Source organism: Impatiens glandulifera, chromosome 9 (assembly GCF_907164915.1).
Source record: "Impatiens glandulifera chromosome 9, dImpGla2.1, whole genome shotgun sequence".
In the NCBI taxonomy this organism is placed as follows: domain Eukaryota; kingdom Viridiplantae; phylum Streptophyta; class Magnoliopsida; order Ericales; family Balsaminaceae; genus Impatiens; species Impatiens glandulifera.
Genome location: NC_061870.1, coordinates 1,879,469 through 1,904,532, shown reverse-complemented (window position 1 = coordinate 1,904,532; position 25,064 = coordinate 1,879,469). Strand labels below are relative to the sequence as shown.

General features: G+C 35.0%; 3 protein-coding genes across 5 annotated transcripts; 2 read left to right on the top strand and 1 right to left on the bottom strand.

Annotated features, from left to right (window-relative positions):
- Positions 1-6,856: 6,856 nt before the first annotated feature.
- On the top strand, positions 6,857-11,702 carry LOC124915123. The gene is made up of 5 exons (XM_047455785.1): positions 6,857-7,091; positions 7,304-7,474; positions 9,266-9,490; positions 10,340-10,429; positions 11,339-11,702. The coding sequence occupies exons 1-5, from the start codon at positions 6,897-6,899 to the stop codon at positions 11,453-11,455; spliced, it is 798 nt and encodes a 265-aa protein (XP_047311741.1). The 5' UTR covers positions 6,857-6,896; the 3' UTR covers positions 11,456-11,702.
- A 709-nt stretch (positions 11,703-12,411) lies between these two features.
- On the bottom strand, positions 12,412-13,309 carry LOC124914930 (40S ribosomal protein S27-2). Its single transcript, XM_047455564.1, has 4 exons — positions 13,202-13,309; positions 12,961-13,062; positions 12,833-12,861; positions 12,412-12,744 (listed from the first exon to the last, which is right to left on the bottom strand). Exons 1-4 carry the CDS (start codon positions 13,202-13,204, stop codon positions 12,618-12,620), a joined length of 261 nt encoding a protein of 86 aa, XP_047311520.1. The 5' UTR covers positions 13,205-13,309; the 3' UTR covers positions 12,412-12,617.
- A 6,299-nt stretch (positions 13,310-19,608) lies between these two features.
- LOC124914958 (CBS domain-containing protein CBSX6) lies at positions 19,609-24,391 on the top strand. Of its 3 annotated transcripts, none has more exons than XM_047455593.1 (3): positions 19,609-19,691; positions 19,816-20,180; positions 23,273-24,391. In XM_047455593.1, the coding sequence occupies exons 2-3, from the start codon at positions 19,837-19,839 to the stop codon at positions 24,138-24,140; spliced, it is 1,212 nt and encodes a 403-aa protein (XP_047311549.1). In that variant the 5' UTR covers positions 19,609-19,691; positions 19,816-19,836; the 3' UTR covers positions 24,141-24,391. The 3 variants fall into 3 exon arrangements, with proteins under 3 accessions (XP_047311549.1, XP_047311548.1, XP_047311547.1); XM_047455592.1 differs by having other exon boundaries at positions 19,625-19,729; XM_047455591.1 differs by having other exon boundaries at positions 19,632-19,745; positions 19,793-20,180.
- Positions 24,392-25,064: the final 673 nt, after the last annotated feature.

Genomic DNA, 25,064 nt, shown 5'->3' with positions numbered 1-25,064 from the left:
GTTCTTTTACTTTCTGCCATTTACATTCATATGTCTAAAACTTCAAATCAAACAAATTGTTCCGCACTTGAACTTGTTCAAGAGTTTGTGAAGATTTGCTAAAAATAGAAACATATTTTAACTTCTAACAGAGTTAAAATCGAATTGAAGTTTGTAAACTATTAACAATAGTCAGACCCCAGTCTCTATTGTCAACACCGATCCTAACAGTTTTCTAAGTTGATGCATGACAAGTTTGAGATGAGTATGATGGGTGAGTTGACGTTCTTCCTTGGACTTCAAGTTAAGAAACTTGAAACTAGAATCTTTATAAATCAAGCGAAGTATACCAATGAATTACTGAAGAAATTCGGTATGGAGAACTGCTGAGCTGCCTAAACTCATATGAACTTTTTGTGCAAGCTAGATAAAGATGAAGGTGGCTAGGATGTCGATATCACATCTTATAGAGGGATCATTGGCTCTCTACTCCATCTAATAGCAAGCCGACCAAACATTCTATTTACTGTCGGCGTGTGTGGAAGATTTCAGGCTGATCTTAAACAATCTCACTACATATCTGCTAAACGTATTTTAAAATATTTGAAGAGAACTCAATGTGTTGGACTGTGGTATCTGAAGGATTCCAGTTTCAACTTAATTAGTTAGTCTGATACAGACTACGCAGATTGTAAGATTGATAGGAAGAGCACCAGTGGAACGTGTCAGTTCATTGGTGATCGTTTGATCTCTTAGTTCAGCAAGAAGCAGACATCTATTGACACGTCTATAGTAAAAGAAGAATATCTTGATGCAGGTAGCTGTTGTGCTTAGTTATTGTAGATTAAATAACAGTTGAATGACTTTGGCATTCAGGCAGACGAGTCTCCTATCTTCTGTGACAACACCAGCACTATCGTAATCACATATAATCCGATGTTGTATTCACTGGAATACGTTCCCACTAATCAACAAGTAGTTGAAATCTTAATGAAGCCACTTCCCGAGACTAAGTTTTCTTACTTTAGAAATATTTTAGGTCTTTTAGATTTAAATTAATTAATGATGCATAAACTTAAGGAGAATTTATCGGACAACTGATAAGCTAGACATGTTGAAAATATTGTCTCCAACCATGCTAAAAGAAGAGTCGGCTGATGACACTGTACATCACACGAGGCTGTGCTTAAGCAATTTGGAATTCCAGCATAGTAATGACACTAAGCTGATAGGAGTCTACTGTCGACACACAACTGTTGTTGTGCGTCAGAAACTCACCTTCAACATAGTAGTGATATTAAGCTAAAAGGCAAGTCATGCGGACAATACAGTTAGTCGATTGTATTAGTGTATATCAGACGATGCGTCTTAAGATGAGTGGAACAATTATTTTAATCTTATTAATACGCTGTGGTTTCATTCCTCTTTAGACAATGAACGGTCACATTTTTTAATAAGATTTTTTTAAAAAATAAATTTATTTTTAAAATAAATAACATGAAGACACGTGTCTATCATGTTCTATAAAGTGTGACCAACATGCCTAAACCGATTTATATTCCTATTTGCCATTTACAACCCTAAAGGTGTCTATCTTCTCTAGAATCCCAGCTTTCTTCATCTTCACCCTCTCAAACCCTAATAATCTGCAATGGTTTCTTTTGCACAAAATACTATGTAGGTAGATTTCGAATCCGTCTACAACCTAGGGATGCCGAAGATGTTGGAAATATTTTAAGCCCTAAAAGCTTCCGGTCTAAGGAAGTTTCTTAGGGGACCATTCACAGTTCACGAACCTAAGGTTCGCGAGTTCTTTTCCTCAGCAAGGAGAATCAGAGACACGATTCAGTGCACCGTGAAAGGCGCTTATGTTATTATTTTAGATGAGCTGTTTGCTCAATATTTTGTGCTTTCGACGGAAGGGATATCAATTTTTAACCATATTCCGGCCGATACGATCAAGGAAATGCAAACGGTCTTCTTAAACGACTCCTTTCCTGTTGAGACTCATGGAAAGAAGAATCTATTGAGGCCGGAATACTGTCTTCTCAACGACATTGTTTTGAAATCCCTTTGGGCGAAGGTAGGGTCCTTTGATTCTTATACTCAGGACATATTCGAAATAATGGTGGCGATAACAAAGGGAATGAAAATTAATTAATCATCTATTCGTTTCTCAATCCTTATAATGATGGTGTCGTTCCCAAAGAAGTAGCACACTAGATTTGCCATGCAGATCAGTAGGCTGCTCGAGGTCCTATACAAGGGAGTAAACGTCCACCCAAACAGGATTATGACCAACAAAACGGTCAACAAATAAATTTTCAAAATGAAAGGGGTGCAAGACTCCTATCTTAACTCATCCACTTAGTAGTCGAGCGGACAGTCAATAACTCTATCCAAACGCTCAACCCTCTCTCGTCGTCCAAGGAAAAGAAGGAAGTTGATGGTTTAGGAGTCTACAACGAGCTCAAACAGCCAAAACCTTGATTCAATCGAAGAGACAGCTAAGACTGTCTCCAAGGGTAAGAAGGCTAGATTAGAGGAAACCCCTATTGCAGAGGAGACTCCTAAGGTGATTCTTGAACTGGATTTAGTCGAGGCGTCTGCTGAAGTTCTTGTTGAAGCACCAACTGTTGTGTCTGCTGGTGTTTGTGCTGAAACACATGCTGTAGAGTCAACTATTAGGAATGCTGAAAATACAACAACAACATCTCCTGTAGAAGCTGCTCCCTCAACGAATATCTCTCCAGCAGTTCTCATAGCAAGAGTTCATGATGCTATAGGTATTATATTTAGAGAACATGTCCCTACTACTGCACAACCTGCCGAAGTTGCAGGAAAAGGAAAAAAATCTTGCGGTCTTTGTTCCTATTGCTCCCTCCACGTACAACGAACCATCGATCTAGTTATGGAGGAGGTTGAGAATACAACGACGAAGAGGCTGAGACTCTTCGATAAATAGAGCACTAAAAGGCTCCACAAGAGGTTTTCTAAAAATTTTCTTAGTGCCGATCATAAGAAGAAATTTAAGGCGCTGATATTTCTGGAGAACTCGATCTTGAAGTGGTCATGCACTAGAGACATTCATGAAGCTCTTAAGAGGAGAAAATTAGTTACTGCCAATGTTAGAGGAGGTGTTCTACACCCAATCCTTCGTGTAAGATAGGAAAGTTACGATCCACTTGAGAGAACAACATGGCTGGATGTAAGAGCCAATGAAAAGCTGCAAGAGATCTTGGATTCTTTCAGCTCAAATTTTATGTCAATCCTACATGGTACTAAGTCCTCCAGGGGTGTTGAGATTGAATCAAGAGGGAGTTCTCTGGCCTCTCCATCTTTGGAAGTGCCAAGAAGCCAAGATGTCGAAGAGCAACCTATGTCAAAAATATGTTGTTCTTGTTCCCTGTGACTGAGAAACAACTCTCTTTAGTTGCATTGCAAAAGATCTCCCATGCTCTAGAGCATCATCTCTCTCAAGATACTGAGCAACACTTCTTGTTAGATGTTGAGCAGCAGTTCTCCCAAGCTGCTGAACAACCATCCTTCCTTGCTCCTGAGAAGCAGCTCTCCCAGGCTGCTATGTAGCAGATCTCTTCAGATTTTGAACCACAACTCAGTCCCTCTGTCAAGAAGCATCCCTCTTAAAACGAGCAACAATCCTTCTCGATTGAGAAACAACTCTTTCCGGCTGCATCCAGTCCCTCTGTAGAAGCAACTGGGATTATCAAAGGCATTTGTGTAGAGATTTAGAAGCTTCACTTCTCATCTCAAGCGCTAATACATGTATTGTCTCCTCGATCTTCCCCAAATTCAAAAGATCCGAAGCCATTTGACATTCAGGATAGTGCACAGGCCATTCCTCTACAGATTCTACCAGTTGTTTCCCAACTTGAATAGTCGACTCATCATTCTCTAGAAGAGTCATCTTTAGGAATGATGGATCTGTGCAACATCATACATGATACCATTGTTCCTCTGCAATAGAGTATTAAAATAATTATTGGGGAAATGGAATCCCTTAAGGAGCAGGCATGAGGTACATCGACTGCATTGGCCTCGTCATCATCCGATCAAGCTAAAGTCCTTAGTTAGGTCACAAAGAGTAACATTGATGTCACTATCATCAAAGAATCAATGACCAAGCTCAAAAGTGTTTTGACTAATTTCATCGGCAACAACAATAGGAAGCTCTCTACGAAGATTGATACTATGGGCATGCAAATTGCCGAAGTAACTAACTTCCTTAAGAAAGTAGTAGATAATAGAATAGAGGATGTTGATGTTATAAAAGGGGGAAAGCAGTAAAAGAGGCAGAGGAGTAAGGGGGAAGCCTAGACGAGGAGGAAGAAATTAAAAAGGGGGGATTTTTAATACTCTGAATATTTTGCTTATTCGTATTTATATATATATATATATAAATCTACCTTCAGTTTTTTTTTTGTTTTTATAAAACTTAGTTTTAACATCATTAAAAAGAGGAAAATTGTTAGATTAAGTTAAAAAAATAAAAAGGGGAAATTTATTAAATTAAGATTAAAAGGAAAACCATTAATTAAGTTGAATTATGAAAAAATGATTTAATTGATTAAAATGGACTTAGGATAATTAAAATTAATACGACATAGTTTTGATGATGCGTTGATTTTCAGCAAATGTTTTAATGCGCATGTAAATTTAAAGAAGCGCTGGCAGCAGAGCTGAAAAGGCGCTGGCAGCAGCCTTGTTCAAGCAGCAGAGCTGAAGAGGCACTGGCAACAGCCTTGTTAAAGTAGCAGAGCTGAAGAAGCGCTGATAGTAACCTTGTTCAAGCAGTAGAGCTAAAGAAGTGCTGACAGCAGACTTGATCAAATAGTAGTGCTGAAAAAGTACTGGCAACAGACTTGATCAAGTAACAGTGCTGAAGAAGCACGGTCAGCAGTCTGAAGAAGGGATGACAACCTTGCTCCATCAGCACAGTTGTGTTGCGCTAACTACCAAGTAGCGAATAGCAGTGTTGTACCAACAGTTGTGTTGCGCTAACAGCCGAGTAAGCAATAGTAGTGTTGCACCAACATTTGTGTTGCACTAACAACGTACACGATCATATGAATTTATGATTGTGTCATGATCGTACAGTTTCAACACAAAAGCAAATATCAATAATAATAACATAAAAAATATTAAGGAAAAATAACTAATAGATGTCAAAGTTTTTCAACTTGGAAATGAATTGAGTATATCTCCATACAATTCGTGGTATTATCCAACAACATTTTTTTGATTATTAAAAATCATTTTTAATTTTGTGCATTGATAATTTTTTTCTATAAAATTGTCATTTTAAATATTAATATTGAACTAGATTTAATGTTGATACTATAATTTATTAGTATCGTATATCATGTTTGATCATGCTGATTCATTTTGATCCAATCATTATTCAATCCATAATGAATGATTTGTTGGAGAATTAATTCCTTCAAGGGTAATATTGTTTTATTTAAATGTCCATTTAATTTACAAAGAACTAATATATATATATATATATATATATATATATATATATATATATATATATATATATATATATATATATATATATATATATATATATATATATATATATTATTAAGAACTAACATTAAAAAAATCTCTAGGTAGTGACTTCTTTCAAAAAAATACGAAAATAATTCAAAGTTATGGATTAGGCAATTGGGATAGATTTATATATATCTTTCGGTATTAACCTCATCCCTAAAACACGAAAATAATTCTAAGTGTTGAAAGAGGTCAATAAGGAGAGATTTATATAAATCACTCTATATTGACCTCATTTGAAAAATACGAAAATAATTCTAAGAATTATAATAGGTCAATAGTGAGAGATTTATATAACTCTCTTGGTATTGACCTACACCGAAAAATACGAAAATAATTCTAAGTGTTGAAATAGGTAAATAGAGAGAGATTTATATAAATCTCTCGGTATAGACCTCCTCTGAAAAATACAAAAATAATTTTAAGTATTGGAATAAGTCAATATGAAGAGATTTATATAAATCTTTCGGTATTGACCTCATCCCAAAAACATGAAAATAGTTCTAAGTGTTGGATAAGGTCAATAGGAATCGATCACACTAATATTTATGTTTTTGTTTCTAAATGTGTGACTAAGAATAGTTTCAGTAGTCCATCGACTAAGGTTTTATAAATGGATACAGATCTAGAAACCTAACTTGTTTAAAATGTGTAGTATTAGTAGGTCTATTCTAATATTTAGGTTTTTTTCTAAATGTGTGAATAAGATTTTTTGTAAATGGATACAAATTCAAAAACCAGAAACGAAAATAAAAAAGTTTCCAAACATTAAATCAAGTTCCCAAATATGGACATGTTTGGGATAACCCTAACTACAGGAAAATCATGTTCGGGAACTTACCTTCTATTAGTGTTGGACTTGGATATAATTTAAGAAAATTGATTCTCCTGAAAAATAAAAGTAAAATGATGTTACTAAAATCATCATTTTAGGGTTTGAGTTGTTCGGGAACAATGTTGTTGACCTTTGAAGACTTACCACTTTCGAACTTGCTGAAGAAGATACGCGGAAGAAGGAAGAAGTCCGAAGTCGCGGAAAAGAAAGAAATAAACCAAAGTCGCGGAAGATTAAAAAAGAAATTAAAGTCGCCAAAGAGCCAAACGTAAAAATTGAAAATGAAGAGACTGTCAGACGGGGTAGAGGGTCGCTACTCAACGTTGCTCCCTCTCATTATTCTAAGTTTAAATAAAAAAAAATACATATATAATATTAATTAATAAATATTATAAAAAAATATATCCTAATTAAATAATACTTGTGTGTAATCGGTCGGGGTTGAATTTACTTGAAAACAATGAGAATGAATCTTTTACCGCACAGTTAGGTCTTAAAAGTGATGTGGGAGAAAGAAATGGAGTTAGGGAAGACATTGTACCAGCAACTGCACAAGCTTTCTGCAATTAAGTCCGAAGAAGACCTCGAACAAATACTTGTAATACTCTGGGCTTCCCGGAAAACTGGTCTTTCTCTTCCTCAGAAATCACATTTCCAGTCTTTGCTCAATCTTCCTTCAACTGCCGAAGTCGACCTTGTAATCTTCATCCTCTCCTTCCTTCTCTCATTCTTGCATCATTTGCACCTATCGATTACATCCATTATCTATAGTTTATAGATTCCTTTCTTCGTCAATTGATAACACATTTAATGATCGTAGTTGGGTTTTGAACTGATCATTTATATTCATAATCCATCATTTCTCAACCAATTTTTTCAATGAATAATGGATTATATTCATCTATATAGGTTTTGGCATGCCTTCGTTCACTTATCAGAAAATGTAGTCGTGAGAACTTGTCTGGTGATGACCTTTTGAAGCTATTCCCTCCTGATCTATCTCTTGATCTGCAAGACATTCTTATCTTGCAAATTCAGAAGCACCAGAACAGCTGGAATGAAGAAGTGTCTAAGGAAAAGGTGATTTCAAGTTGTTTATTTCTCCAGTTCATTACTACTTTTCACTTCCAATAGCACATAGTGTTAGATTTGATAGATGTCCATGATGCTTCATATTTAACATATCAGTTGATAGGTTTCTAGCTCCACTTTTCAAGAAAGGGATGCTTTACAGAAATTTATTTACTGCATTTACATACAAAATTAATGGCTAAGAGGGTTTATAACAACAACTTATTCAGGGATGACTATTTAATTAACTTAGTGAAAATCATAAAATTTAATAACAGCAGTTAGATTGAAATCTTGCTTGCCCAATGCAGATAATTGGTCCTAAATCTGAGACCATTCATGTCTTAACAACGGGAAAAAAAGGCACCTTGTATAAATCTTGCTTGTCCAAACGTATAAAGCAATCATGTACAGCGCATGGAAAACTCACTTACTATTGACTGATGAAATGCAGCACAGATCAACTGCCACATACTGGGCCTTGTTGATCTTGGGTTATTTGAATAATTAAGTGTTTTTTTAAAATAATTTTATTTGATGTAGATTATTAAAGAATATAAAGTTATTTGTGTAAAAAGACTCTAATTAGAGGTATAAATATATTTGTCTAAGATATTGAAGGCATTTTGGTTGATAATTTGAATATTATCACATCTAACAAGCCCAAAAAACATAATAAGTAAATTGACTGACTCTGTTATGGTTCTTGATGAAAGATAAGGAAACAAGACTATCGGAAGAGAAGATGGATGAACAGATCAAGATTGGATCCAGAATAGAGATGAGACTACAACTGTTATTCATCATATATTTATATTACTATTCTAACAAACTAATTAAACTACTAACTAACATACTAACAGACATATTAACTACTATACTAACTATCTCTAACTATCTAACTACAAACACGTGATAAACTCCTAACGATAGACATTGTAGCCATTGGCCAACAGTACCATAATCTCCTTTTCAAAGCTAATATCTTGTTTTTTTCTGAATACTTAGATGAACAAATAGAGTTACAGTACAGTATAGCATAGGAGTGTAAATTAAGTGGGGACAAAATTCCAATGTGGGACTTCTTCTGGTCTGAGCTATGACATTGTCTTTGGGTTTATTTGTTATGATGACGGTTCAGCTTGTGTGAACCTCAATTAATTCATGTGGAGTCAAATCTAACATGAGATCTCAAAGTGGTCAACTTCTTTTTTGAGACCATTATCTTTTTTTCTTTCTTTTTTTTTTTCCTTTTGGAGAAGTCTAACACAACATCTCATCCGCCATGAACCTCCATTTCAATAAAGATGTTTTTAATTGAATCAAATTTGAGACTCTTAAAAAGACTGTTATCACTTGTACTACCTTGAATGATCAGCTTATTCCAACCTTCTTACCTACTAGTCTACTACCCTAGTGGATTTGTGTGAGTATATCCTTAGCTTAAACGTGGGGATGTGAACACATGTTAATCAATCTAGGGTTTGTATTTGGGAATGCAAGTGTTGAACCCTTGTTTTTATATATTTCATGATCTGAGTTGTGTACATAATTCAATCTTGGGAGAATTTCATCAAATTAGGGCCCAATTAAAGAGGGAGATATGTGTATAGTCTCATAAAGGAGCATTTTTTGTTATCCAAAAGAATATTTCCACAAACATATTATTACTTGTTTGGACTTCTGTATCACTTAGATTGTCAAATTGCACTATTTCTAAATTCTAGTTGAATTTTCTTTTTTCCTTATAATTTATGCTTGTCTTGGTCTTCTGCTGATATTTAATTTTACACTTGCCAGAATCTATTGCCAAGGGCCGAAGCCTCCCTCCATGTCAATGAAGTTCTGTTATCTTCTTTCATGTCTTCCCTCTCAGATAATATTCTACCTTTTCGGCAAGATAATGCAGTTAACAGATTCATTAACAAGAATATGGAGATTCCTATGCCAATCATTGATGAGACTAATGTGACACACTTAGCTTCCATCCCTCTCCAACATGATGTTGGTCCTTCAGATGATCAGGTACATGATAACAAATCCTGTAATATTATTGAGTGTTGTAGTTTTATTGTTCTTGTTAGAAAAACTTAGACTTATTTCTCTTGTTTACTTTCCTTCCTTTTAATGCTAGAGTTCCTCTCAATAGTGAGATACTGTTATTGTAGTGCTTTGAACCCTGTTTAATCCAAATTATTCCCAAACAACTTCGTCGAGGGTTGTGAAAGAGAGGATTTTAACTAGTTGTGAAATTATATGATTAACTAAAAAGGAATTTCGATGATGCTTTTAATTAACACTTGGATAAGATTACCTTTATTCAAAAAGCTGAAATTGAGAAATTGGTAGAAAAGACCATTAAGAAAGTTTTGGATTACCTCTTTTGAGTTAAAGGCTATTCCTCCTCTTAGTGAAGAGCATATATAAAGAAAACGTCTCCATGTTCAAAAGCAGAAGACCTGTCTTCAGGAAACCACCCTTTAGTTAGTATTTGATGTCAAGCATAAATCAATCTAATTAATGGTTTAATCCATGTGTTTGAATTTGAATGGAATCAAATGCTAGTTTTGTCTCAGTATTCACATTGTCCTATTTTACATCACAATTTGCCTACCTTGCATCAGTGATTCTGATCTTTAAGCAAACGTCTGATTTATTTAAAATCCGGTTGATGACTTCCATTTTTGTCCATCACGCACTTATTTCTTCTACGTAAGTTAGAGGCTTGTATATAATCGAATTGTCCTGAAATGCAACCTCAATGCTTAAAAATGACCCAAAAATCCTTCATGTACTATTAGTTCTAGTAACAATTTAACAAAATCTAGTAGAAAGTATTAAATCAATGTTTTTTTTTATAACGATGAGATATAGGGAAGTTTACCTCTACTCAAATCAATGACATGGACTGTGGAGAATCAGAACGACGAACCCGCTAACAGACTGGCTATAATTTGTCTTAAGGTATGATTACTGTTAAAAAAATGGTTAGATATTGATTTTTTTTTCATTTGTTGTCTAACAAGGAAAAACATTTTTATTCTGTTCTTATTAAAGAGTTGGTGGTAATTGAAGATTATACCATCTGAACTACTGCAGAAACTTAACAAAAGTTAGTTTAAAAATCGTAGCAAGTTGGCATGTAATTTTAAGAGTAATTATACGCTTATAGCCTATTTGATATAATTGGTAGTGAATCTAAATCATGGTCATTCACTTGCATTGGTCCTTTCCAGAAGTAGAGACTTGTCATTTGTTTTTATTAAATTTTGTAACAAAACCACCAGAATTATATATCTTCAGTTAATTTACAGTCATTCTTGAGTCTTGATTTGGAATCCTTTGATCTTGTGGGAAAATATTAGGCCATTTTTGTTCTTGGGTTATTTGATTAACTAAGTGTTTATTTCAATATAACTTGATTGATGTAGTTATTGAAAATTAGGCTTATTCGGGTGAAAAGACATTCCGTGCATAAATAAATAATGAAAAAAGTTAGAAACAGAGTCTTTTGGTTGATAATTTTGAATGATATTATTAATGAGTAGATTGTTGATTAGATAATGAGTTATATTAACATAAACTCAAATAATTCACATGAGGCATTGCCTTAATATTCTAGTTAGGCTTCACCAACTTATTCTGAATCTGTTTCTACGTACTATCACTTCCTTCCTAACTGTTGATCCAACTTATTACGAGTCGCACATTTCATACAAAAGAATTTGAATCTTTATCATATTAATTCATTGACCATATCTAAGACAAATTTGGATTTCAGATACAAAAGTATTTTCAATTAAAGTCAAAATGAATGGTTGCTTAAATTATTCAACAAAGTCTACAAAATTTAATTTTTTGGTGTTTGTACAGCTTCAGGATTATTCCCTTTCTCCTTCAGGCGAAACGGAGGTGAAGTTTCAGCTTACTAAAGACTCTCTTGAAGCTATGCTGAAATCACTAGCATGCATGCATTCTCTACCATGTTGAAGAAACACAATTCAAAACCATAGGCAGTTATGAGAACTTTGTTATGGAGCACTAGATATATGCATATTTGGTCAAGGTGTGGAGTGTCCTTGTTGAGCATTTGGGCACATTCCAGATTGAAATCCATTGAAAATTTCGTTTGGGTTTCTATCCTATTGTATTCCAACTTTTTTTCATATTGAACTGTTTTTTCACACCCATCTATGTAAATACCGCGTGTATTGGATGGTTTTTCTATGAAATTTTTTTCACGTAGGCACAAAGACATTTGAAACTCGTTTCTGTGGCCGATTGATTCACAAAATGATCTATTTAAGAGAGAAGGGCAACAATAAGACAAATTGAATTAAGAAATGCACTTTCTTTGCCCGGAAATATGTAAGGAGAAGAAGGGCCACTTTTCTTGTAACAAATTTATTCCATTGAATTTGTCCACAGCAAAAAGAATAAGAACGAGAGTGCAAAGCGAAAAGGGATTGACTTGATTGGTTCTCGCCTGTGTATCACCCGCTGGCGAGGATGGTAATGTAAAAAGTAAAATTTTATCCATCCGACTTCGCGAGACCATTTTGGCCCCATTTCAACTTATTGAGAATCAACTTTATGGTCTCTTAGACAAGCTTTTGTTATGCCCTTTATTTTAATTTAGTGTGAATTTATGTAAATCTTGAAACATTCATTTGATAGAATGCATTTAATCAATATATCTTTCAACAAACCCAATCTCCTATAAGCTTCAACCTTATAGTAAAACCATTGGCAATCTAATAGTTTCAACTTACCATTGTCACAAAAATCATACATAGACAAATAGATTCAACAATAACTGTCATAAAAACAATGATTAACATCATACATACGAGCTCACTCATGAATAAAAATTAAAATTGCTACAATTGAAGAAGAATAGAATTTCTCAAGCAAACTGTTTTTCAGTATAAATTTGATATTCAATACACAGAAAAGAAGAGAACCCTTTTAATATAATGCAAAACCCACCATCAAATTAAGGATTCATACTTGTCTTTGACAATTAATTAACAAAACCATCCTAAAATCAAGAAAATTCCAACTATGGTACCAAAAAGGTTTGAAGTTTGAAGCAAATAACTAACACAACATAAAAATAAAAAAACTTTTCCAAAATAAAATACTGAAATTCTTAATCTCCCTTTCTCCTGAAAGAACATCCCTCAGTCAGCCTGGCACGACCACCCGTAGGTTGACACAAAACAGTCTGGCAGTTTCCACAAACCACCACAGTCTGAGAGTGGCTAAAGACTGTCGTTCTGCAAATTCAGTTTTATACATAAGTTTTAAGATAAATCATCTCTAGTAATTAAATGTGCAAGATCATATATATAGTAGGCAACTTACATATTGAAACATCCCTGGCACTTAACATCCTTCAAGTAGCAAAAGAGAACGAAACAAGAATGAATTAATACAAATATATAAGAATTGGGACATTAAAAGACTAGTGAACAGAAGAGATAATGTTTTACCATGAAGAATGAATTAGGGGATTGGACAAGGCGTTTAAGCTTGTGCTTCTTCTTCTCCAATTCAACTGGAGGATTCAACAAATCGACATCGTTTGGAAGAACCTAAAATATAACAACCATAATAAATAAATAAATAAAACAAAAAGATTTAAGATTCTAACAACAGTTCAATTCTCTATTTCATCTCAGAATAACCGATCTACAATAATGAAGTTTGGAGATTTAATGATTTAAAACTCACCATTCTGATAGAGAAGTTGAAACACGGATGCCCTAGACAAAATGCCTTCTCTAGCTCTCTCTCTTTTCTAATAGCAGCAAATCTTAGAAAAGAGAATTAGGGTTATACATTATAAATAGATGCTTATCAAGAGTAGGCCGTTGGATTAAAATATAATAAATCGTATCCGTTGGATTTTTTTATAGAACTTATGGGCTTTTAAATGTCCCCAACCCGGACAGGGTTTGTGGCCCGACCTCTTAATATTCTATTATTATTATTTAAATACAAATAGGAATTCATTGACAAATCAAAAAAATATTATAAAAATACAATAACTCATCATTTTAAAATAAAATAAAATAACAGAATACATTATTTTATTATCTAATATTTATTATACTAATAAAATAAAATAAAAATATTATGAGTTTTTAAATGTTCAACCACCCTTTTTTTTTCAAACCCAGGGACAATAACGCAGCGGAATTTTGACTTGATTTTTAGCCCTTACACGACTTGTTTTGCGCACCAAAACAATCAATCAAACTCAACAAGCAGTCAATCACCACAATAGTCAATAAAACATACAGCAAAAAGAAACACACACCGTTTACGGGCCACGCCCAACTTTATAATTATATTCACTCACAAATAACGATTACAAAGAGGTTATAAACTCTCAAGGCTGCACACAAAATGACTCTCACTTGTGGGGAATATTTTTCTATCCGAAATCCAACAATTTGTCTTGTGCAGTTTAGGAGATATTTATACCCAAAAAATAACAATCTGCCTAGGAAAATAACCGACCTAGGGTGGGGGGAAAAACTATCAGGCAGTTGTCGTTGAACGTGGGTCTTAACTATCGGTCGTGGGTCTCAATCGTCCACTACTTCAGCCCCCACGTTCTCCATCGGTCTCAGCTGCGCACCAGCTACTAGATGTGGGTCCAACCGCCTATAGTGGGTTATAACCGTCCACTATACACACGTTCTCCACCAGTCCCAACTGTTTCTGACTTTTTTCGCCACTCTGCCCATCATGCCGACATTTCTGGTCCTCTCTACCATCATGCCGACATTTCCGGTCTTCAACCCATCATGCCTACATTTTGGGTCCTCAACCCATCATGCATATATTTCTAGGTCCCCTATTTAGTCGCCATTGGTCCTCATCTAACCGTCTCCATTTGACTCCATTTTTTCCGCACTTCATGCACGCATTCTCTCAATGCGCTAGACGTTGTCACTCTTATGCCTATGTCGCACGCACACGACTCCTCCTAGGCATTCACTCGGTCTTGTCATTCCGCAATCATGTCACGACAAACGCACACGACTCTAGTTGACTCCATCTTTTCTGCACTTCATGCACGCATTCTCTCAATGCACTAGACGTTGTCACTCTTATGCCTATGTCGCACGCACACGACTCCTTCTAGGCATTCACTCGGTCCTTTCATTCTGCAATAATGCCACGACAAACGCTTGGCTCCAACCTTGTGCCTATGTCGCCCGCACACAACCATTGTTCAACACACTTCTCTTGGTCTTGACACTCCACACTCATGCCACGATAGAAGTTTGGTTGCTTTAGCACTTCGCATATCAGGTGCCTATGTCGCCCACCCGCGACTCTTCTAAAACACCTTCTCGGTCCTAGCATTCCACAATTGTGCCAAGACAACTTGGCTAACACCTTGTGCCTAAGTCGCACGCACACGACCCATCTTCGGAACTCTTTTCTCGGTCTTTCCATTCCACAATCATACCCTGACAAAAGGTTGATTGTCTCCACACTTCTCATTTTCGGTGCCCTGTCGCACACCCGTGACTCTTTTTAGGCACCTCTCGGTCCTGGTCATCCACAATCATGCCAAGACCGAGGCCACATATTTAAGGTTGTAACAGACCACCCCCACTAGAGGAACACAACGTCCTCGTTGTGGGCCACACCAAACCCGCCTCGCCCAAGTACCTAGAAAATACTTCATCGGTCTTCCTAGCCGAACTCACTTTCAGCATCTGCATCAAGACCGTGTACTTGGCAGATCTATCCACACCTTGGATAGAGGTCTTCCCGCTCGCATTTAGGAATCTCATCGCACACAAGTATTTGGAAAGAACTTCATCGGTCTTCTCAACTGAACTCGCCTTCAGCAATGCTCTTTAGACCGTATACTTGTTTGATTTATCCACTACCAGAATAGAGGTTTTTCCGCTCGCATTTGGGAATTTAGCCTCGCCCAAATATTTGAAACACCCTTCAATAGTCCTCTCGGTCGAACACCACTTCAGCCATACAAATAAGACCGTATATTCGGATAATCTATCCGCTCCCGGGATAGAGATATTCCCGCTCGCATTTGGGAAACCAAGAAAAAAGTTCCTTGAGAGTCCTTGCCACGGTTTCTCAAGAATCACCAACAGTTTCACCCATTGTACCTTCTTTTCGGCCTTGTCCAGATAGTACACACCTACTTCACATGCAGCTGATGCGTGGAGTGCTCTTTGGTTACCTTTCGAGCACCTTTCGAAAGTCTAGACTTCACAAGCGTTGGAACCTTAACACATGCCGACGTTTGGCCCTCGCTAGCCAGAATCTCCAACAAATTCGACGCATTCGTCTCTCCCTCCAACATTCGGCTTTCAACTAGCTGAATGACCATGAGACGTCCCGACTTTCCTCTCCTTGGAGAATCGCAAGCTTCTGCCACAAAGGAGGGAGAACTCGGCTCTCCAAATAGCAGTTCTCCCAAATAAGGCCTCACCATGACCTTTTCTTGGACAATAAACTTATTTCCTATGATGACATCACCATTATCTAATGGGACAGAAACCCGTTTGATCTGCCCCTACCGACTTCCCACCCGGAGGTCAACAATCACCACGATGGTTTTTGGCGCGACTTTGGAATTCAAGGCCTTCTCTCAAGTTTTATGTTGGGACCACTCATATCCCCGCTTTAGAATTCTTAAGATGACTTCCCGCAATCCCATCTTCTCATGACTCACACAAGAATAATTTAATAATCGAGCCCTACAACAAAGCCCTACATCACCCATATGATACTTACTAGTTATATATCCCCGCTCCTCCATAGGGATTTTTGCTACTATGAGATCTACTCCAGGATCCCACGGAAACTTCTCTAATTTTTTGCAGCTCCTCACATCGCCAAAGAATGTTGGTTCACGCACCCTAAACCATGTTGAAGAAACGGATACTGTTGCCAATCTCGAGGCAGCATCTTTCTTCGAAAACTTGATCTCACTATCAAGTTGTTCCCATTTAGATTCAAGGTCTTCCTCGCATAGAAGCACATTCCTTCTAACAAACTTTGAAACTTCAGCAGTGTTATCCCGCGTGGACAACCAATCTGAATTTAGGCAGTCTATCTCAAAAATAGATAAAGAAACTTCTCCACCGGGGGTTGGGGTATCAACCAAGTCATCAAGGTGTCGCACCCTTGGTTCTATCTCAAGAACTCAACTTCTGGTTGATTTATATTCGGGCATATTCGATAAATATTCAGCGGTTGGCTCTGATACCACTTGTTATAAGGGACAATAACGCATTAGAAAATAAAAGTTAACTATGATTTACTAAAATAGGCTAAATGAGTCTATTGTTTATAGTACATATGTTTAAATGACATTTTATTAGTACACGTCTAAGTGAGCTACTTGTACGAATATACATCTAATTGAGTTTTTTTTTCTTAAAATGTATCTCAAGAACATTCAACTCCATAATAATTCGGTCATTTGTGTTTAGAATTTTAATGATGCATCTTAATTACAATGTCAAATTGTAAAATTATAATTATTTAAGTATATTTTGTTTTTATAATGTTTATTTAAGTCTTTGTTTAAACTTCTTTTTGGATGATTCTTAAATCATTGCGTAATTAATTTAGAAACCTATAAATTTAGATTTTCTAAGAAATTTTAAAATATTTATATAAATTTTGGTTTAATTAAATTGTAACTATCTGTTAGGATTGGGTACAACAATAGCAGGGGTGAATATTGTTGTGCTAATCATAACTTTCAATTCGATATTAATCTTGTTAGAGATGAAAATTTGTTTCTATTTTTCACAAATCTTCGCAAGCTCTTGAATGGATTCAAGTGCGGAAATGCTTGCTCGATTTGAAACAACAAATATAAGATTGGAAGAAGTAGAAATGAAATAATACAAGGAGTTTTATGGATGTTCAAAGATAAAACTCATATGTCACCCCTTCTTCTATTTCCATAAAGTTTTTCACTAGAAGACTTTGATTCGTATAGCAACTACATAAACTCAGTCAGGAGCACAAGACTTAACAGTTGTCTGTTTCTGAACTCATGGATAACACTCTATTGAATAGACAACATCCTGTTCAATTTACAATACTAAAAATACACTCAAGTAAAATAGTAGATGAATTACATAATGATCTTAGAGCGAGAGTAAACACCGTGCTTATCAATTCTTAATTCGTGTGATTGTGTTCAGGGAAGCGAGCTCAAAGATCCAGAGATTCGCCGTTGTACTCTAATCACCTTTATATTGAAGGGTGGCAACGGTCGAATCTTTCTCTTGGATACGTGTCAGTTTTCCGTTAGACGTACGTCAGTTGTACGAGAAGGTACATAAGAATATATCTGTTGAATCATGGTGTACCTGATTGTACTATAGAATAGTCGGTAGAACGTGGTGCATTGGAAGGTACAACGCGGACTAGATGAATAATTGAGTACTTGGTAGTTAAGCGTATAAAGCTGACTTGGCAGACAACTGATAACATCGTCTACTATTCACTATGCTGATGAGTCATGCAGATAAGACAAACGCTTCTTCAAACGGCTACTGAAGTAAGGCGTTTGCTCGCGTACTTCTTTAGACTGGGGCGTCTGATGAAGTAAGACGTCTGCTCGCGCACTTCTTCAAATCAGGGCGTTTGATGAAGTAAGACGCATGCTCGTGCATTTCTTCAGACTAGGGCGTCTGATGAAGTAAGATGTCTGCTCGCGCACTTCTTTTGACTAGGGCGTCTGATGAAGTAAGACGTCTGCTCGCGCACTTCTTTTGACTAGGGCGTCTGATGAAGTAAGACGTCTGCTCGCGCATTTCTTTAGACTAGGGCGTCTGATAAAGTAAGACGTTTGCTCGCGCACTTTTTCAGACCAGGGCATCTAATGAAGTAAGACGTCTGCTCGCGCATCTTGAGACGTATTTGCGCATAGACAATTTACACAACTTAATTTTGTTCATGAATACATCATTAAAATTATGTCGTTTTGATTTAAACTTATTCACCTAAGTTCATTTAAATAAATTACAACATTTTTTTTTTAAATTAATTATTTCTCTTTTAATTAATTTTCCTTTATCTTTATTTAATTTAATCTAACACTATCTTTCTTACAAATCAATTGACGTTAAAAATTATTAAAAATTAAGAAATGTCCAAATAAAATTCATCGATTAAAAGATTAGGGTTTAGAGAACGATACGAATCTTGTTTCTTATGTTTTTTTGGGGAAAACGGTTAGTACCATTTTATTAAAATCCCAAAAGTAGGAGGGTTAGAAATCAATGCTAGACAAACCCTAACTATGATTAATGATGACCATCATTGTTTTTTATATTTGTATCTACATGAATGAATTATGTGAAACTAAGAAGATATTTTATCTTTGATAAATATATTATTGTTAATGGACCATTATGCATGTCTCTTATGAATGCAAAAGCTTTTATTACAAGTTTTATTAGGCAAAAAAGTAATATGATATATGGAAAGAACTATATCCATAAATAAAATAGAATAGTTACGATCCTTCTTATTTTCTTTACAAAATAAAGATGTCCTATGTTTTAACATTTGCTCTTGGTTAAAAGAAGGTATTTATATATATGAAAATTTTGTTTCAAGATATTTTTTGAAAAATGTCAAACTAAAAAAAGTATGATATTATCCTCTCTTAAGGATTTAAAACTATAGAAATAATGTTTTAAATTGTGTTTTACAATATAAACATAAAAAGATTGCGATCCCAAACAAACGTCATTTTCAATTAAAATTTTTACTAAAAATAAAATTTCAGTTAAATAATTAGAACATAGTTACTAACATTAAAAATCAAAAACTAATTTTCTATTCGTCATTATAAGATTGATTTCTTTCTTTTGTCATCATTATTTTTTTAAATCGGTTTTTGTTTAATTAATATAATAATATATTTTCTTGACATTATGAAATCATATTAAATAATTTTAAAATATTTTACTTAATAGATAGTGTAATAAAGGATTTACTAGGACCAGTTAATTAATAATGATGACGTATAGTTAGAATTGGACGAGGCGGCTTGAGAAACACATAAATTTAGATCTGTATATTAATTAATAGAGAATTATCCATTAATTTTTCTTCTTTACGACTCAATAATTGAAATTGAAGAATAGATTCCCTCAATCTCTCTCTCTTTCTCTCTCCTCGTCAAGTCAAGCTGGTGGTCTGTTCATCATTTCTTCCTCTTTAACGATTTTTGATGTCAGTAGTTTTCTGTTACTCCACTCCGATGAGCCGATGCTCCTTTACTGACTGACTACTCTCTTCATTTCTCTTCCGTTTTATAGATATAGCTAGCATCTCATTCGATGGCGGCGTCGGTGTTTCTGTACCATGTCATAGGGGACCTCACTTTGGGTAAACCGGAATTGGAGGAGTTTACCGAGACAGAAACAGTCGAGGCAGCTATAAGAGCGATTGGAGAATCCATGGAAGGGGAAATTCCAGTCTGGAAAAAGAAATCTGCCTCTCCAATCGAGGATTTTCAGGCGAGGCAGCTCAGGTTTGTTGGTATTCTCAATTCTCTCGATATTGTAGCTTTCTTAGCCAGAGAAGACTGCTTACTGGATCAAGAAAAGGCCCTTAAGACTCCTGTCTATGAGATTGTTGTTCCTAACGGCGCCTTGCTCAAGCAAGTCGATCCAGCTACCAGGTTAGCTACACTTGTCCTTTATTTCCCCTAATATATTTGACTTGATCTAACTACCATTTTGCTTATTTTCCTTCTATGTTGCATTCAGATAGAGATTTTCTTGTTTTGCAAATATTATTGCTCCTATCAATAAAGGAAAATACTTTATTATTTGGACTCACTTTGATTAGAAAAATAATGACAAGGATAGTGTTGAAACTCATTACTTATTGATGATATATAGATGATGCTTGAGAATCATGTTGCCTTTTAACCTTTTTAATGTCATCTGACTGACTGACTCCTATCACAAGGAGCAAACTTGCAAAGGCAAGAAGATGATTGTTTTCTCAAGGACAATGTACTTCTCATCATTTCCTATTCTTCCTTTGACTGTTTCTGGCGAATGTGTTGTTCATAATATGCTCTACCTAAAAGTGTCTAAAATCAACACTTGCCTAATTTGAGAACATAATGAATGGTAGACTGATGATACAAATGTAGTACAGTTAAGACACTAATCCATTCGATAAAACTGAAAATTAAGAGTTGTATGTTGTAGGTTGAATATTGAGTTTTAAGTTTTGAATGAGCTAAGTAATTGAAAGTAATGCTTAATAAACCGAATGAAGATGAACTAAATTTTGTGTACTTTGTTTGTAAGTTGGTTCGATAAAATTTGGAACTAATGTCAGAAAAAGTACTTAAAAAACTATTTTACTTTGGCGCAGGTTGATTAATTTTCAAGGTTAAAGTTGTCTTTTAGATGTTCTTACTAGATTATTGAGTTAAGTCATTCATAGCTTACTGAATTATGTCAGATTTTATAGCTGAATTTAAGTTGAATATAAGTAATTAAGTGTTTTTAAGTAACAATTATAAAAAAAATAAATTCAAATAAGCTTAATGATTTAGATTAAGTGAACAAACACCTTCTAAATGTGTTCCACAAGGGTAAATTGTTATCTTCTCGTAAAAAACGTGTTATTTCTAATCTTAACAGAGTATGCAGTTACATAAATTTGTCATTTTCTTTCCTTGTGTTTCGTTAAAAGACTTGTTGTTTCGTCTTAAACTTATACTATTTTTTTTATCACCCTCTTCTGATTTCATAGCAGCTGCACATTATTTTATCTTATCTTGATTATATATTTTATCATCAATACTTTCACCTCGATCATCTCTGCATATAGTATATCATTTTCCATGTGCATATATATCTGAATCTGCAAAATGCAACAGCACTTAATAATCATAACTTTGTAGTCTTAGTATTCAATCTTAGCTGTTCAGTTTTCATACTTAAAACTCAATTTTTATCAAGTATCTTTTTAGTCCAATCATATGCATAATAAACAATGTGATAAATTTGGAAATTGGAAGGATGATGGAAGTAGATTAACAGTCAGAGAAAAAATCATCTGTGTGCTTTATAAGGGAAGAGGATATTCTAAGGGAGGGTGAACATTCATATGAAATTTTCTTGTAACTGTTATATCATACCTTGAGTATTAGGAGTGAGGACATTGTTTATAATAACCATTTATAAACTATTAACTAAAGCACTCACATATAAGCGTATTCAACACCACACTTTTTTTTATTAACCGTATCCTCTAGGTTCAGAATAATTGTAACTAAATTACAACCATAAAAAATTGCATGTTTTAAAACTGTGTAAACCCATTTAATGTCCATCAAATGTATGGAATTTTGACTTCAGTTTTTCACTCTATTTTTGTTGGTTAATAACATTAGATTGCTATCCATAGTAATATGAATCATTCTGTCCAATTTCTTCAACAGTTCTTAGTTTTTCAGATGATTTATCTTCAAAATTATTTTCACACAATTGGTGGGTCAATAACCTCTATTGTTTCTCTTGCATTCAACAGCAGCACTATTAGTTTTTAACTATTTCTGGGGCTGTCCATGAATTAGCGCTAGATACCCCTTTTGAATTAGAGAGTTATAGGTAGCTTCTTGTAAATTGATCCCATTGAATCTGCTAACATAAGCTGGGCTAATGATTCTAACAGTATTAACTATCTTTTCTTGCAACCCATTAAGGTAAACCTTAATGATGTAATCTGCTGTCAATTTAGTGAATTTATATAGAACATCCATATAATCTCTACCCATTAAGGTTCGTGCTTGTTTAAGATTCTTGCAATCATTTAAAGGGTCATCAAATGCATTTGCGTCCAAATTCATGCAGCACTAATTTCTTAAGTTCTTTCCATCTCATAGATACACTACAATTAAGTGTAAGAAGACAACAAGTTCTTGGCAGCCCAACCCTTACCTCATAACTCATAATCTCTGTCACGGTCACGATCCAATGAGAAATCACCAAAGTTATATTGAATATAATTTTTTTTTAGTTTGGTATATTTTTTTTCTAGATTATGACCTATAGTGTGATTTGACTTCATTTCTAGATTTCTAGATCATTGTAATTTTTAATAATCATAGAAAATGTATATTTATCCAGATCATGATTCATATAAAATAAAAATAGATATGAAAGACAATGTATGCATATTGTTCGGTGAGTTTCTCTATGATAGGAGGAAAAATGCCTCGTTGTGTAAATATATTCTCAAAAAGTAAAGGATCTAATTAAACCGTCTTGACAAGTTTTTGGTTGCATATGCTAAATTGTGGTAAATAAAATGGTCTAATTCAAATTTTAGTAAGGACCTCAAAATACCATATATAAGTTCAGGTGGAGTATTGTAGGTATTGCCATTGGATTTGGCTTATGGATTTTGTTGAGAGTTCTACACTTTCATTTAGACTTGGGTGCATTTAGATAAACTGAATATTTAGTACTGTGAATACTGAATTTAAGTGATTGAAAAAGAATGATAAAAACCACCACATACAAACCACATTCACACACAACAACCACGGATAAAAAAGCTTAACAAACATTCTTATTACTTTTTCAAACCGACGAGCAACCAAACAAAACAAAACCAACACCACAAGCAAACATACTACAAATTTAACTTTGCTTTTTAGTTTAATTTCAACTGATCTTAACAATTAATTATTAGAACAAATTTAATTATTTAGATTAAGTGATAAATTGTGTATTTTATCCGCAGATTAATAGACGCACTTGAGATGATGAAGCAGGGTGTTAGGCGACTCCTTGTTCCAAAAAGCGTAGGTTGGAAAGGCATGAGCAAGCGGTTTTCAATGATGTACAATGGAAAATGGCTGAAGAATCTCGAAACAAGCAGCAACAACCTAATCTCAACCACCACAACAGACCGCCTCCCCTCTTTCTCCTCTCGAATCTTAATCCGCGACAAATTCTGCTGCTTATCGAGAGAAGATGTAATTCGTTTCTTGATCGGGTGCTTAGGCGCATTAGCTCCCCTCCCTCTCTCGTCAATAACTTCTCTTGGAGGGGTTAATCTTAACTACCATTTCATAGAATCCTCCCTTCCGGCCATGGAAGCCACGAAGAAGCTTCCCCAATCCGGAGCTGGTCCTTGCGCGGTGGCAGTTGTGGAGGCGATTACTGGCTCTAATAAATATAAGATAATCGGCGAGATATCATCGTACCAACTTTGGAAGTGCGATTATTTATCGATAGCGTGGGCTTTGGCGAATCTTTCGGCTGGTCAGTTCGTGATGGGGGTCGAGGACAATGTAGCTCCAACCACAATTGCGGTTGAGGAGAAACTATTACCGAAACCGAAGAAACTCAGCGTGTTTCCAGGAGGTAGTATTGTTGGTCGGAGTATTATGTATAGGGGGAGAAGTACCGCGTTGACTTGTAAGGTGACAAGTTCTTTGGCGGCGGTTATGGCTCAGATGCTATCGCATCGAGCTTCACATGTGTGGGTAACTGAGGCTAATAATGAAGATGTTCTTGTTGGGGTGGTGAGTTATGCGGATATTTTGTGTGCGGTTACTAGGCAACCGTTGATACATGCAACTGCTTCTCGAGATTCTCTTAGTTGATGGTACGGGAGGGTCAATTTATTGTGTGATTTCGATAAAAAAAATTTAAAAAAGAAAAAAAAATGTTTTGTAATTTTATTTTGGCTCTTGAAATTATTTTTTGAGCCCCATACCTTATTTGCCTTCCATTTATGGGAGGAAGGGCTATGGATTGTAAATTGTGATTTTAGATGTCTTGAGCATGGAAAATATGAACTTGTTTCATGTTTGTTTGTTTGGTTATAGATAAAATGGAAGAATATGCAGGTTAATAGTTGTTTGAATTAGGAAGTTAAAATGATCTATAGTTTAATCTAAGAGTAAGAGTAATAATGAGAGTTCGAAAAATCTTGACAAGAATGTGCAGGGAATGATGTATTATTTATTATTTGGACTAACTTTATATTTTTTCAATTGATAGTGGTTCTCCATCCGGTAGGGGTGTTCAATATTTGGTCTAAACCGAATATCCGATCGAATTCGAATAAACCGAATTCGAATTTTATTTTTGGTTTTTGAATCGAATTATAACTAATTCGAATTCAAATACGGTTTTCGAATTAGTTTCGAGTTTGGGTTTCATCTCAAAAACCAAACCGAAAATCGAATTCATTTTTTTATTATTTATTTTTCCAAACTTAGTTTAAGAAAAAGTTTAAAATAATCAAATTAAATATTTTGAACTCAAGATTTAATAATAAAAAAGAAGGTAACAAAAGTACTAGTGGTAGAATGGTACCCTGCCACGGTACAGATCCGGGTTCAATTCTCGGCTGGTGCAATTTATTTTGAGTTATGCTAGTTTCAAAGAATAAAAAAAAACGAATTCGGGTTTGAATTTGGATTATTTGAAATTCAAACCGAATATCGAATTCGGTTCGGTTTAATTAAAATTTATTCGAATTCAGTTCGGTTTTCGAATTGGCTAAAAAAAATAAAAATTCG

Coding starts and splice junctions, on each gene's coding strand:
- LOC124914958 (XM_047455593.1), top strand. CDS start 19,837: ATGGCGGCGTCGGTGTTTCTGTACCATGTCATAGGGGACCTCACTTTG. Junction 20,181..23,272: donor CAAGTCGATCCAGCTACCAG/GTTAGCTACACT, acceptor TTTTATCCGCAG/ATTAATAGACGCACTTGAGA.
- LOC124914930 (XM_047455564.1), bottom strand. Junction 12,862..12,960: donor CCCCTAATTCATTCTTCATG/GTAAAACATTAT, acceptor TGCTACTTGAAG/GATGTTAAGTGCCAGGGATG. Junction 12,745..12,832: donor TGCCAGGGATGTTTCAATAT/GTAAGTTGCCTA, acceptor CTGAATTTGCAG/AACGACAGTCTTTAGCCACT.
- LOC124915123 (XM_047455785.1), top strand. CDS start 6,897: ATGTGGGAGAAAGAAATGGAGTTAGGGAAGACATTGTACCAGCAACTG. Junction 7,092..7,303: donor CAACTGCCGAAGTCGACCTT/GTAATCTTCATC, acceptor TCATCTATATAG/GTTTTGGCATGCCTTCGTTC. Junction 9,491..10,339: donor TTGGTCCTTCAGATGATCAG/GTACATGATAAC, acceptor GATGAGATATAG/GGAAGTTTACCTCTACTCAA.